Source organism: Lissotriton vulgaris, chromosome 6, assembly GCF_964263255.1.
Source record: "Lissotriton vulgaris chromosome 6, aLisVul1.2, whole genome shotgun sequence".
NCBI lineage: Eukaryota > Metazoa > Chordata > Amphibia > Caudata > Salamandridae > Lissotriton > Lissotriton vulgaris.
In genome coordinates this window covers 68,511,000-68,526,684 of record NC_141694.1, presented here as the reverse complement: position 1 = coordinate 68,526,684, position 15,685 = coordinate 68,511,000, and the positions used below count along the sequence as shown (strand labels likewise).

General features: G+C 45.3%; 1 protein-coding gene across 2 annotated transcripts in view; it reads left to right on the top strand.

Annotated features, from left to right (window-relative positions):
- The first annotated feature begins 608 nt into the window (after positions 1-608).
- The window catches only part of LOC147706797 (calpain-1 catalytic subunit-like), an 861,968-nt gene continuing 846,891 nt past the window's right edge, over positions 609-15,685 (top strand). For both annotated transcript variants that reach the window (XM_086925930.1, XM_086925929.1), the window contains exon 1: positions 609-904. In XM_086925930.1, the coding sequence (XP_086782056.1) occupies positions 659-904 (246 nt within the window). In that variant the 5' untranslated portion in view covers positions 609-658. The remainder of the gene's footprint in view (positions 905-15,685) is intronic.

The window sequence follows — 15,685 nt, the reverse complement described above, 5'->3', positions numbered from 1 at the left end:
GTGGAAACAATGAAGTAGAATCTTAGTAAAGTGACGGCTCTTGCACCACAATAGGGGTAAGGCACAATGATTACAGATGTCTTTGTGTATTTGAACAGTGATGCTGTTGGTACAGCACAAGGGAGCCGGACACCGACCCCGGGCGTTCCATGATTCTGCTGGGTCTCCTTAAAGCGCTGCACAGCAGTGTGAAGTACATCTGTACTCCAAGCCTCTAGGTAGGTACCTTGAGTAAGTCAAACACACAAAAGGTAATGGGGGGAATGATTCTAATAGGTCTCACCGCTGGTGATCGCTCTAGTACAATTCCAACCCATTGACCTAGGACCAGTTACACCCAAATGGGGGCTTGTCAGCCTGTATATATCTTGACTCCAATTGGTCTTGTTTGCTTCTGTTTCATTCTAGAGAGTTAACTGTAAGAGGTGCGTCCGTGTCGCTGAACAACCACGTGGAGCACACCTGTATGTTTGCTGTGCTGTGGTTAAGACTGTGTTTGTCCTTCTACACCCCCACGCCCAGCACTGATTATCATGTCAGTTTGTATTTGCTTTGTGCCTTTTCGCCTCTTACACAAACCGCATGTAGCCAGAGTCTTCCACTTCCAACTCACCAGAGTTAAGTGATCACCCTCCCTTTTCTCCTCAGCGGTGACAACATGACCGAATTTTCCGTGATCATCGCTAACCTGAAGAGCGACCATCCGAAGGCGGGCGGGGGCGGCGAGCACAGCAACCCCATCAAGTACATGCACCAGGACTACGAGAGCCTGAAGCAGCAGTGTCTGAAGAGCGGCACCCTCTTCGAGGACCCCGAATTCCCCCCCGTCGCTGCCTCCCTTGGATTTAATAAACTGGGTCCGGACTCCCCCAATGTAGAGGGAGTGCAGTGGAAGCGTCCGTCGGTAAGTACAGCGGGTGGTTCCTCTATTGGGACATGGGGGTGTTGTCTCAGCATATTTCTTGCCCTCCCTTTCCCTGTATTAAATATACATAAATGTGTAATAATTAATTATTAAATATAAACTTTTTTTTACCGGTTGTAGCATTCAGATTTTTTCACCTGCGCTGTGGCCCAGTCAGTTACAGTTCCTGAATCCTGGGTGAGAAGGGCAGTGCATGCGGGCCTGCGGGTCTGCAGCTTCAAAATGATAGACAGCAGTAGACACTACTAGACCTCTGCAGTCTGCCTCATGTGGGTCCACACTCTGCGCGCATGTCAGGTTGGAGAGCCGTCTTTCTGTGGCCAGCCTGTCATGCGCATTAGAGCCTCTCTCCACCTGCGCAAATACTGAGCCGAGGGAATCACAGCTGCAGCCCCTCAGTCTCCTAATGAGCGCTGAGTTCACCTGCCCAGGCCAATCCTGTTGCTGCTCTCATGCTGTGTGATAATATGTCACAGTAAGGGAGCAGTGTCTAGATTGGCTCTGGTGCAGTGGCTCTTCGCAGGGTCCTGCACATTAGGCAGCACGCGTTGGGAAGGTCAGGTCCATGGAGCATGACCAATCATAGTTCGCTTTATCATGAAGCCATGCAGTGATTGGCCATTTCTGCTCTTGTGCTCTCTTCCTTCTTCGTGCACATTACCAAAGGTAACCGCATTGTACACGAGGGAGTGCTGGAAATGAGACCTGCCCTACGCTCACCTCGTGAGATCTCTCAGACTCAAATGTCCCACTCCCGGACTGGGCCGGGCCGCAATTACAAGCACTCTCAGAGTCGGAAAAGCAGCCACAGTGTGAAAAATCAAATAAAAGGTAAAAATCAGTTTAGTTGATTGCTTATGGTTGTGTTTCCGATTTTAGTGTTTCTATGGTATGCAGCCGTGACCAGGGTTCAACTGTGGCTTTTGGTTAAGGCACGGTACAAAAGGGGGTGGTAATGAACGGAGCATCTGAACCAATCAAACACTCACACCCAGTCAAAGGATCTGGGTTTAATCCATCACCGTTCTTTAGCCCACTCTGCCACCCCAGTTCAGACATCGCTATATGCAAATCAGTCTGACCCTGTGCCTCATGGGAACAGTCTAGCCCGAACTGCCAAGCAATGCCTTCCCTGGACCGGAAATAAGCTTCCGAGGACCAGTTTCTGGCATTCCAGGCGTCTTCAACCCGGCTTGCTTGAATCCAGTGGCAAAGTGAGCAAGGGACTCACGTCTGAGCATGCCCTGCCACACTTATGGCGGCCAAAAGCGGTACAAAAGGGGGTTAAGGCACAACTCACAAAGGTAAAGTTAGACCTAAGGTCTAAATTTAGACCAAAGGCCTAATTTTAGACCAAAAGTCTAACTTTACTACTTTTTAGTATTCAAAATGGTAAGTTACAAGTAGTATCTTTACGACTGTGGAGTTTTCCAAATCAGGGGAGAGTTTCCACACTCCGGACGGAATCTCTGGACTCGGAGCAGAATCTCTGCAGTTGTAAAGATACTACACATACCTTACTCTTGTGAATACTTAAAAGTAGTAAAGTTAGAGTTTGGTCTAACTTTACCTTTGTGAAATGGGCCCTTAGTGTTTAAGTTAGCAGTGTGAAATATACATTTATGTGACAAAATAAATTTTAGAACTCACACAAAGTATGTTCTCTGAAGAAATGTATGTCATAAAGACTGCTAGACCACTACAATAGACTTTCTGAGAGCAACAAGAATGGGAGGAGAACCTTCTTAAGGACATGAACTCTCACTTACCTGAAGGTGACAGGCTTCATCATAGGGCTCCCGTCTCCCCCCCCGGTTCGCAAGGTTCCAAGTGTGGGCTACAACTCTTCAAAAAGGATTTTGAAGAGGAGCGGAGATGTTTTAGAAGAGGGGACCGAAGGATTCGGTGAGTAAGGGGTAGCTTTTAAAAGAAAAAATGCTACGAATATATTAAAACTATCTCCAGGGGACCTAATGACTTTATTAAGTGGTGCCTTACCACCGGATTAAAAACTAAGAGGACTAGGGGTAATCAACAAATATACCCCTGTTAGAGGTCAACATCTTTCTGCGCTTTATCAAACCCCACCAGAGCTAATATGCATTCCTCAGAACTAAAAAGAAAACTAGTCACTCTGCATGTAAATAATACAAATAATGATAGAAAATAATCTAAATTCAACACAGATGATTATACTGGCTGTCAAGGGTTTGTAGCCTGTATACAGAGCGGGTGATGGATACACCGTTTCATCTGTAAAATAAACATAAAATCATGAGCCAGTTGTGGTCTGGCCATCAAATGTGCATAATAAAGGAAGAACCCCCTCAAGACAAAGTGTACAAGTGTCATAACAAAATTGTGTTTACCTGGTCAAAAGGGATTCAAATACCTCTCTCGCCCAAAATGACCAGACTCGGACACATGTTCCTTGAATAGCAGAAAAGGCCACCTTTATTTTAGATCAGGTAACTCCAGAATTCTGGCAAATACTTTATAAGATCCACAATTTAGTAAAATATGGCGAAACCATTACTATTTCCTTGGATATAAAATATTAGCATTTTCAGACCAAAACCATCCAATATTATGTTATCACAATCTTTCAAAACCTTGTGTTTCATTACCCTTAGTTGTTTACCTTTATTCTTTTCACCTTTCTTTTTCGTTAAATCCAGGGTGGGCAAGCCCGCTCCAGGCTTACCCCCCCAATTCACCCCCAAACAACCACAATACATTTTTGCAAGCCTGGGAGCTACCTATCTAAAAGTGACATTCTATATTGCAAACTATATTACCTACTGGCGGTCGCCAGTAGGTAGTTATAGTTAGGATTGTTTTCCGTAGGGAATCCGCAACATTCTATTGGGAATAACTTTGGCGCCGGTTGAGGAATCTGCCTGATATTTTCTTCAAATTTGCCTCGCTGCGCTCCGCTCCTTCCCTGAAAGTTTGGGGGGGATTCGTCAAGCGAGGGCCGAGAAAAAAGGGGGGTCCCAAAACGTGTTTTCCCCATGTTAATTTCCATAGGGCGGTTGGACTCACTTTTAGCCCGAACGGCTGAATGGATTTCCACCAAACTTGGCAAAATTGTAGGGACTGGTAGCCCGATGTGCCTTTGCTATGTCTCAAGATATGTGCTCCAGTGGATTTTGAGTAATTTAGGTTAAAAAAAATATATATATCTATAAGCGCGCCCTGGTACGCGCACCGGGGCGCGCACCGGGGCGCGCACCGGGGCGCGCACCGGGGCGCGCATCGGTGCGCTACGTGAGTTCGCGCGCGGAAAGCTGATCTGCTCTGGGGTGTCTGTCAACATTCCAAACAGGCCGGAGCGGCCGCCATCTTGTGTTTCGGTAGGATCGAGACACAAGAGGTGGCAAAAACAAAGGGGGAAATGACCAAAAGGGGGCAGGGTAGACCCCCCTGACCCCCTAGGTTTGATGTGGGGGCCATAAAAGGGCCCCGCGGGGCAAAAAAAAGTAAAAAACAATTTCGATTTGCGCGTTGGGAGCGCCCGGTACGTGCACCGGGGAGCGAACCAGGGAGCGTACCATGGGGAAAAAAGAATGACAGATTTTTTGAAAAATGTACCATTTTTTTATAAATTGGAGGTAGTTCTAAAAAGAACTGTTTTTTATTCTTTTTGTTGTTTTATATTTTTTTATTGTTTTTTGGAACATTTTGTACTTTTTTGGCTTCATGAACAATTTTATATTTTTCTTGTTATTTTTATGGGGACTAACAAAAAACAGGGAATTGTAAACGGCTCAACTGGAGCAAAAAAAATCAGGAAAAAAATAAGTTTTTTGGGGGCAATTGTGGTTGTCACCAGCACAGTTGATGAGTTTAATGCTTTGCTCACCATAGGTAATTGTTTTTCCACAAAATATACAAACGATTTTGTATTGTCCAAACTGGGTTTGAATGTTTGGGACCATATCCCTTGTCTCTGGACCCAATGGAGTGGGTTGCTTACTTTAGGAGGTGCTGGGAGAAGATTGGGGAGGGTTTCTGGTCATTTCTCGAACCTCTGCCGCAGCATAGTTGTTAGGGTGCCGGCATGGCATGTGGCGAATCATGGTGTTATTGCCAAAAGAGTACTTTTTGTTAGGGTTCCCCCTGGAAAGTACAGTGCCACTGATTAGACAAGTAACCTTTGGCACATTTACTTTCTTGAGGTCCTTTGGGATTGAAAAAAAAACTCCCAGATAATGTGCTCCTTTGGCTTATATGGGGTAGTATCTTCAGGCAGGAACCTCCTTCTCTCCTATCCTCCTCCTCTTCTTCATCTCCACCACTGTGGTGTTGTGGTGGTCCTTGTGGTGGTGGTGGTGGTGGTGGCTGTGATGCTCCTGCTGCTGCTGCTACTGTAGCCATTTTTCAGTACAAATTGGTACTAATAGATTTCCAAACAGGTCTTCCTCAGTCAAGGGACAAAGTGAGAATAAGGAAAAAAGGTGGGGGCTTTCATCATTTGGAAATCAAAACTGTCCTGAACCAATGAAAAGTGTTATTTTCAGGTCACATGACCCGTGCTTTCATCATTTGGAAACCCAAACTGTCTTGAACCAATGAAAAGTGTTATTTTTAGGTCATATGACCCGACGCGCTTACGCTACGTGCCCCGGGGTGCGCCCTGACGCGCTTACGCTACGCGTGCCCGGGGCGTGCCCCAGGGCGGTTACGTGGCACGATCGTATGCGCTCGAGTGCTTCCGGGTGCGCTTACGCCGTGCGTATCACGCCGATGCGGCTACGCAATACGTTGCGATGATGTTTTCGTTCGCGGCATTAGCGCTAACGGGACGCTCACCGGTACGCGCACCGGCGCGCGCCGCAAGACTGCGCTTTCCGGTGCGCTCACTGGTACGCGCACCGGGAGCGCTCCAGGGCAAAAAAACAAAAAAAACATGAACAATATACATAAAGAAAATAGTATTACATAAATATACAATATAGGATTCATTATGAAAAATATTACATTTCATAGTTATTGTAATTTGCTATTAAAAAACCTTTGAAATTCACTGAAAAAAACATAGGTTTGAGGCCCTATATATAGTTAGGAATTAGCATTTAAAAAACCTATGAAATTCACTGAAAAAACCATAGGTTTCACACCAGTTAAAGTTAGGAATTAGCATTTAAAAAACCTTTGAAATTCACTGAAAATACCATAGGTTTCACACCAGTTATAGATAGGAATTAGCATTTAAAAAACCTTTGAAATTCACTAAAAAAACATAGGTTTCACACCAGTTATAGTTAGGAATTAGCATTTAAAAAACCTAATAAATTCACTGAAAAAACCATAGGTTTCACACCAGTTATAGTTAGCTGGAAATTTTACTGACATAAAACCATTGAAATTCCCACTTTATAGTTAGTTGGACTCACTATAACTTGCGCGCCTGCAATGCACTGCTGATGACGTCACATATTACATCACTCATGACATGGTCAGTGACATCACTCATGACATCACTGATGACACCATCCTTGTGACATAGTGACAGACCTCCTTTCAGTGTAATGTAACCCTTGAAACACATATTCAAAAATAGAAACTAACATTTTCAAAAAAATTGAGATACCCATACCTGTTACAACAACCAATTCAGTAATTCCACCATCTATATACACATTCACTCATTCACCAACAATTCTATATAGTCACTCATACATAAACTCACTCATCATATGTAGTGATACACCTATACATCCTGTTACACACCGACAGTCATCCAAAAGTTACTCACACACATACTCACACATGCAAATAAACTATTGAACATCCATTCTTTTGCATATACAACTAAACACACACTACCAGCTTACTTCTAAGGAAACTTACACATACTTACTCTCTTAAACAATCACTTATAGAAACACATACTTATTTAACCAGGAACTCTTACAATCTCTCACTCTCACATATACTCACTTATATACATCAATACTCACATATACTAGATTAAAACATATGTCGTTACTAATAAAGACAATAGTGAGACAATCATTCACTCAGTAATACACACATATACACACTCATCCACCCATACAGTCCTGCACATATGCTGTCTTTAAAACACAACAAAAGAGTGTTCCTGTTCTGTTTAAGGTGGGAAGAAGCACAGAGCACAAGGAACCAACAAAGCCCATTTGGTTTGTTAGGAAAGCCCTCACTCACCGACCTGGTCGGTGACTTGCTTCATCATCGGGCCCCACCGGGTGTGACCGAATGCCACCCCGGTGTGCTGCGACGCCAGAGTTACTGCGGAGCTGGTCTTGTGAGGGTGGGAGGGCTATGTGAAAATTTACGTGAATAGTGTGAAGTGGTGACTTAAAATTGCCTTGTATGTATCAAAAAATTAATTTAATCAAAGATCATCAAGGACAAGGTTAAAAAATGTGATGGTGAGTAAGGCCAACTAATTGGATGGTCTACTCCCACTAGCATTAAGTGACAACGTGAATGGTCAACATGAACATGTTTCAGCCGGTGTGGTATAATTAACCTGGCATTCGTCAGGACCTAGAGTGTAAACCTCGGCGGTATGGGCACTCTAAGGCCCACCCAACCAGAGGACTTGAAAGTGAAAAAGTCTGTGAAGTGCAAAAAAAGGGGGGGGGGGCTTCACCACCCGAAGGCAGGACGCACACTCCTCCGGTCTCTAAAATTTAGAGACAAAAATTAAAAGCACCTGTGGGGATTAAAAACAGACAAACAAAACAAGACAAACAAACAATTAGAATTTTTGTCATATAGATTAGCCGATTCAAGCTAATTACTTGTGCTCAAGGTGCCAGGGTGCACAACTCATACCTAATAGCAGAGGTGCGTGGCTCTGCCTGTGGCTGAGACTAACTGGTAGGTAGTATGGCTTTATGCAGTGACACTCTCATGGTAGATTGCCAAATTGCAGAATCTAACAGTGTGAGTGCGCAGGGAGGGTAAATAGGTGAAAAAGGAGGCGAATGGCAGTGAGAACATTCAAGCAACACTAAATCACTCTACGATCAATGGGCCAAATGGCCAGTGACCAGTCAACAAAAAAGCAATGAAAGAGGTGAGAAAAGGTAAGTCCTCACTTCACCAGGGATGAAAATCCACCCCATAGACCGCGGGAGGGAGGGGACGGCGCATTTGGCACATCCTACAAGGAAAGCAAGAATGGGAAAGAAGGACAAAACACAGTCAGCAAGCAGTAACAGTACTTAGCTTAAATGGTCCTTTGCACCCAGCGTAGTACTCACGCCCACGGCGCCCGTCTCCTGCAGGTACGCCTATTCAGCCCTCGGGACCGGGTCTCGTCGATCCGGATTCAGAGAGTGTGGGTGGTTTTATGAGCCTCCGGTGAGGAATCCCGCGTCCGCGCTTCCGGGAAGGGAAGCGTGCGTACTGCGCATGCGTGAGAAACGCGGGAGAGGAATAGAGCGTGAACCTCTTCCGGTAGAGGATACTCACTTCCGAAAGGGAAGGGCTGATTAGCGCGCATGCGTGCCTGATCGGCTGTCCTGGCCAAAGCAATAGGACATTAGTGGTTGATGCGCATGTGCGGGAGTTCTGGGCCAATGCGGAGAGAAGTAAACAACGTGGAGTTTGTTATGGTGCGCATAGAGAGCCGAAATGCCCATATTGTTGGAATAAGAAATAGGCAGACATGGCCCATGGGGTAAAATTGCAGTAAGGAAGGGGATAAAAGATAACCCATATGAGATGAGATGAATACTCATCTTATGGGTATAACTTCTATTATTCAGATAATTGTGGGACACAATCACCACAGACATCAGGAGTTTTCGGAACAGCTACGGGTCAGGGGATTTTTGCATTACTTGAGGACAGAGCCCCAAGGTATATCGTCATTGAGGCCATTGATATGGGTGCCCAGGCGGTATACCCAACGTTGTTCCTTTTCAAACAATCTCTCAGAGATGTTGGTGCCCCCAGGGATTTGTTCAATCACAGTCCATTTTAGATCGTTGGTGGTGTGATTAGTTTGGAGAAAGTGATCACTCATTCTTGTCGTCATTTTTTTGCACCTAATGTTACTTCTATGCTCACATATCCGTTGTTTAATTTTTCTGGTTGTCATGCCCACATACCGGAGTGAGCATGGGCATGTGACAAGGTACACAACATTTATGGAGTTGCAATTAGTATGTGCTTTTTGCCACCATGTTTTTCCGGGTTCAAGGGTCAAGGATTTGGTAGGGCTGTCAGGTGACAGACAGAGCAGTTTGAGCAGGGGAAATGGCCTGTGACTTTGGGTAGGTTCCATGCATCAGTAACACTCCTCACAGGGGTTGTGGGTAGTTCTTTGGGTCTGGTGTGGACCAAAGCATCTTTGAGGCTGTGCCCTTTCTTAAAAGAAAACAGTGGTTTCTGCCAGTCCTTCTTGCTGCTTGTGATGATTTTCCAATTCTTGTTTATTGATTTTTTCATTAGATTGGATAGTGCACTGTAGGTGGTTACACAGGTCAAGGGAATTTCCGTTGTTGTCTTTATGATGGGTTCTAGGAGGGCTTCCCGTGGTTGGTTCCGTGCCCGTTTAAAACCTTTGTTGAGAAGGTGACTGGGGTAACCTCTCTGTGCCAGCTTGGTCGTTAGGTCAGTCGATTGACGTTTAAAATCAACTATATTGCTGCAGTTCCGACGGATTCGTAAATATTGTCCGTAAGGGAGATTCTCCCTTAACGGGCGAGGGTGGAAGCTGGAGAACTGTAACAAGTTGTTTTTGGCTGTGGCTTTATAGTGGGTCTTAGTAGTCAGAGTTGTTCCACTATTCATGATTACCACATCAAGAAACACCACCTCCGTGGTGCTCACTGTATGGGTAAATTTTAAATACCTGTTGAGGGTGTTAATCCAGCAGAGGAATTCCATTAGTCGTTCCATGCTGCCCTTCCAGATGAGCAGCACGTCATCAATGTACCGTTTCCAGTACAAAATGTTTCTGCCAAACGGATTGTTGATTGACTGTATGTTTTTAGCCTCAAAATCTGCAACATACAACCCCGCTATGCTGGGAGCAAATGTACTGCCCATTGAGGTACCAGAGCATTGCAGGAATAGCCGTCCTTGGTAAGCGAAGAAGTTTTCTTTGAGTGCGATTGTAGCGCATTCTGTTATAAATTCTCTGGGAGTATTGTATTCCCAAGTGACAGAGTTCAGAGCAGCTTTTAATGCCAAGATTGTCTCATCTTGCGGGATACTAGTATAGAGGCTCTCAATGTCTAAAGTAGCCAAGATGATAGTATCTGGCTCAAAGGTGATGGTCTGCAGTTGGTGTAACAGGTTCTTTGTATCCTTGAGGTATGTCGGTGTGTTTTGAACAATTGGTTTAGGGAACTGGTCACAGAAGGTGGACAAGGGTTCCAGTAGAGACCCAATTCCTGACACAATCGGGCGTCCAGGGGGCGGCAATTTGTTTTTATGGGTCTTCGGGAGTGTATAAAAGTAAGGAATAAAGTTCTTACTTGTAGAGAGGAAATCTGCTTCATTTTTAGATATATGTCCCCTCAATTCGGCTTCCTTAACCAAGTTGGTAATACGGTTCTGGAGTTCTGGAGAAGGATCCTCGGTGAGTGGAACGTAATTGTTGATGTCATTTAGTAATTCCTCACAAACTTTCTCATAGTCCGTCGTATTTTGAATTACGATGCCGCCGCCTTTGTCGGCAGGTTTTATTGTAATTGCGTTATTGTTTTTTAGTTTTTCCAGTGCCCGATACTCCTCGGCACTGAAATTCCCGTAGTTCTGTGGTTCAGGGCTTGTTTCTAAATCCAGAAACACTGCTTGTTCGAAAGCTGTGATGGCAGCTGGTAAAGTATGAGGTGGGGGTACAAATGTCGATTTTGGTCTTAAGCCAGTGTCACCTTTACGCGTTTCTGCGTTAGGGTCCTCTTTCCCTTCAAAGAAGGCCTTTAGTTTTAATTTGCGAAAAAAGTCTGTGAGTTCGCAATGTAGCTTGAATTTATCGGGGCGGGCTGTAGGTACAAAGCCCAGCCCTTTCTCTAATACTCGCTGTTCAACAGGTGTTAATTGGGTATCCGACAAATTTGTAATTAGACTTGTTGGTTGCTTGTCCCTGGTTGCGGTGTCTGGCTCCTGGTGCGGTTCCCGACAGCGTCGTCTGTTTGCCAAGAGACTTGGTTGAAGGTTCTCTTGTTCTTCCCTCTGCCTCTGCGGCCCCGTTCTAAAAAAGGCTGTTGGTATTGGTTTTGGGGAGGTGGGTGATGCCACCCTGGGTTCCAACCCATCATTGGAAATTGTGGGTGTGGGAAGGGGAATGGTGGAGGCCCATATCCAGCATGTGGTGCCATTGCCCAACTTGGTGCTTGGTTATGATTCTGGTATCTCTGATTGCCTCTATGGCCCCTGTTTCCTCGTCTCCCTCCTCGTTTGAATGAGCCTGAGCTGGATCCACTGCTATTCGAGGAACTGTCATCTGTTAAATCTGATTCACTAAGGCCCTTTGCTGTTGCTGTGTACTCAGGATCAGCGTAAGGGTAAATTTTGTTAAATTCGAATTTTTTGAGGTCTTTTTGAAATTTGGTTAATTTCGACTGCAATAGGTTTTCTTTATATTCATTCATTTCACGATTAATCTCGTCCAATTTCTTTTTATAACCGGTCACAGTTGTTTTAAATTGTGATTCCGTTTCCTGTATTTCTATCAGTAGGGCATCTGATAGACGCAGGGCAGTCTTAATTATTAGGACGAGCCAATCTCGCGTGCAGTGCCACGCGATCATGGCCCAATCCTTCCGAAATTGTGCATCATCTAGAAAGATGCGAGGGGCATTAGTCACCAGAAGGCCTTTTGGTGCTGAGTTTGAAGAGAGGTATTGCTTCATAATCGTACCATGTAAGATGGTGCGGATACGATCACGTTTTTGTTGCGTTAGTTTCTCCCAGTCTGAGGTGTGTGCTATGGCTTGTGAAATTGCCGGGTCTGCAAAGAGATTGGGATCGGCCATAATCGCGTCTATTTCTGCTTCAGAGTAGGTAAGTCCCAAATTCGCCATTATGCAAACAAGAAAGGTAGTAAATAGTGAGTGGCACTATTTAAGAGAGTAAGGGTAAGCCGGGAGGTCGTCTCCTAGCTTAGGATAGGAAAGAGAAAAAAGAAACTCTCACAGCTGTGCGCTGCTTAATACTCATAAACAACAAGAGAGATAGGGAGAGTCATGGACACTCTTAGTCCCCAAACTGTATTAGACATCAACAACAAAAGAGTGTTCCTGTTCTGTTTAAGGTGGGAAGAAGCACAGAGCACAAGGAACCAACAAAGCCCATTTGGTTTGTTAAGAAAGCCCACACTCACCGACCTGGTCGGTGACTTGCTTCATCATCGGGCCCCACCGGGTGTGACCGAATGCCACCCCGGTGTGCTGCGACGCCAGAGTTACTGCGGAGCTGGTCTTGTGAGGGTGGGAGGGCTATGTGAAAATTTACGTGAATAGTGTGAAGTGGTGACTTAAAATTGCCTTGTATGTATCAAAAAATTAATTTAATCAAAGATCATCAAGGACAAGGTTAAAAAATGTGATGGTGAGTAAGGCCAACTAATTGGATGGTCTACTCCCACTAGCATTAAGTGACAACGTGAATGGTCAACATGAACATGTTTCAGCCGGTGTGGTATAATTAACCTGGCATTCGTCAGGACCTAGAGTGTAAACCTCGGCGGTATGGGCACTCTAAGGCCCACCCAACCAGAGGACTTGAAAGTGAAAAAGTCTGTGAAGTGCAAAAAAAGGGGGGGCTTCACCACCCGAAGGCAGGACGCACACTCCTCCGGTCTCTAAAATTTAGAGACAAAAATTAAAAGCACCTGTGGGGATTAAAAACAGACAAACAAAACAAGACAAACAAACAATTAGAATTTTTGTCATATAGATTAGCCGATTCAAGCTAATTACTTGTGCTCAAGGTGCCAGGGTGCACAACTCATACCTAATAGCAGAGGTGCGTGGCTCTGCCTGTGGCTGAGACTAACTGGTAGGTAGTATGGCTTTATGCAGTGACACTCTCATGGTAGATTGCCAAATTGCAGAATCTAACAGTGTGAGTGCGCAGGGAGGGTAAATAGGTGAAAAAGGAGGCGAATGGCAGTGAGAACATTCAAGCAACACTAAATCACTCTACGATCAATGGGCCAAATGGCCAGTGACCAGTCAACAAAAAAGCAATGAAAGAGGTGAGAAAAGGTAAGTCCTCACTTCACCAGGGATGAAAATCCACCCCATAGACCGCGGGAGGGAGGGGACGGCGCATTTGGCACATCCTACAAGGAAAGCAAGAATGGGAAAGAAGGACAAAACACAGTCAGCAAGCAGTAACAGTACTTAGCTTAAATGGTCCTTTGCACCCAGCGTAGTACTCACGCCCACGGCGCCCGTCTCCTGCAGGTACGCCTATTCAGCCCTCGGGACCGGGTCTCGTCGATCCGGATTCAGAGAGTGTGGGTGGTTTTATGAGCCTCCGGTGAGGAATCCCGCGTCCGCGCTTCCGGGAAGGGAAGCGTGCGTACTGCGCATGCGTGAGAAACGCGGGAGAGGAATAGAGCGTGAACCTCTTCCGGTAGAGGATACTCACTTCCGAAAGGGAAGGGAAGATTAGCGCGCATGCGTGCCTGATCGGCTGTCCTGGCCAAAGCAATAGGACATTAGTGGTTGATGCGCATGTTCGGGAGTTCTGGGCCAATGCGGAGAGAAGTAAACAACGTGGAGTTTGTTATGGTGCGCATAGAGAGCCGAAATGCCCATATTGTTGGAATAAGAAATAGGCAGACATGGCCCATGGGGTAAAATTGCAGTAAGGAAGGGGATAAAAGATAACCCATATGAGATGAGATGAATACTCATCTTATGGGTATAACTTCTATTATTCAGATAATTGTGGGACACAATCACCACAGACATCAGGAGTTTTCGGAACAGCTACGGGTCAGGGGATTTTTGCATTACTTGAGGACAGAGCCCCAAGGTATATCGTCATTGAGGCCATTGATATGGGTGCCCAGGCGGTATACCCAACGTTGTTCCTTTTCAAACAATCTCTCAGAGATGTTGGTGCCCCCAGGGATTTGTTCAATCACAGTCCATTTTAGATTGTTGGTGGTGTGATTAGTTTGGAGAAAGTGATCACTCATTCTTGTCGTCGTTTTTTTGCACCTAATGTTACTTCTATGCTCACATATCCGTTGTTTAATTTTTCTGGTTGTCATGCCCACATACCGGAGTGAGCATGGGCATGTGACAAGGTACACAACATTTATGGAGTTGCAATTAGTATGTGCTTTTTGCCACCATGTTTTTCCGGGTTCAAGGGTCAAGGATTTGGTAGGGGCTGTCAGGTGACAGACAGAGCAGTTTAAGCAGGGGAAATGGCCTGTGACTTTGGGTAGGTTCCATGCATCAGTAACACTCCTCACAGGGGTTGTGGGTAGTTCTTTGGGTCTGGTGTGGACCAAAGCATCTTTGAGGCTGTGACCTTTCTTAAAAGAAAACAGTGGTAGCCATACTACCTACCAGTTAGTCTCAGCCACAGGCAGAGCCACGCACCTCTGCTATTAGGTATGAGTTGTGCACCCTGGCACCTTGAGCACAAGTAATTAGCTTGAATCGGCTAATCTATATGACAAAAATTCTAATTGTTTGTTTGTCTTGTTTTGTTTGTCTGTTTTTAATCCCCACAGGTGCTTTTAATTTTTGTCTCTAAATTTTAGAGACCGGAGGAGTGTGCGTCCTGCCTTCGGGTGGTGAAGCCCCCCCCCCCTTTTTTTGCACTTCACAGACTTTTTCACTTTCAAGTCCTCTGGTTGGGTGGGCCTTAGAGTGCCCATACCGCCGAGGTTTACACTCTAGGTCCTGACGAATGCCAGGTTAATTATACCACACCGGCTGAAACATGTTCATGTTGACCATTCACGTTGTCACTTAATGCTAGTGGGAGTAGACCATCCAATTAGTTGGCCTTACTCACCATCACATTTTTTAACCTTGTCCTTGATGATCTTTGATTAAATTAATTTTTTGATACATACAAGGCAATTTTAAGTCACCACTTCACACTATTCACGTAAATTTTCACATAGCCCTCCCACCCTCACAAGACCAGCTCCGCAGTAACTCTGGCGTCGCAGCACACCGGGGTGGCATTCGGTCACACCCGGTGGGGCCCGATGATGAAGCAAGTCACCGACCAGGTCGGTGAGTGAGGGCTTTCTTAACAAACCAAATGGGCTTTGTTGGTTCCTTGTGCTCTGTGCTTCTTCCCACCTTAAACAGAACAGGAACACTCTTTTGCTGTTAATGTCTAATACAGTTTGGGGACTAAGAGTGTCCATGACTCTCCCTATCTCTCTTGTTGTTTATGAGTATTAAGCAGCGCACAGCTGTGAGAGTTTCTTTTTTCTCTTTCCTATCCTAAGCTAGGAGACGACCTCCCGGCTTACCCTTACTCTCTTAAATAGTGCCACTCACTATTTACTACCTTTCTTGTTTGCATAATGGCGAATGTGGGACTTACCTACTCTGAAGCAGAAATAGACGCGATTATGGCCGATCCCAATCTCTTTGCAGACCCGGCAATTTCACAAGCCATAGCACACACCTCAGACTGGGAGAAACTAACGGAACAAAAACGTGATCGTATCCGCACCATCTTACATGGTACGATTATGAAGCAATACCTCTCTTCAAACTCAGCACCAAAAGGCCTTCTGGTGACTAATGCCCCTCGCAT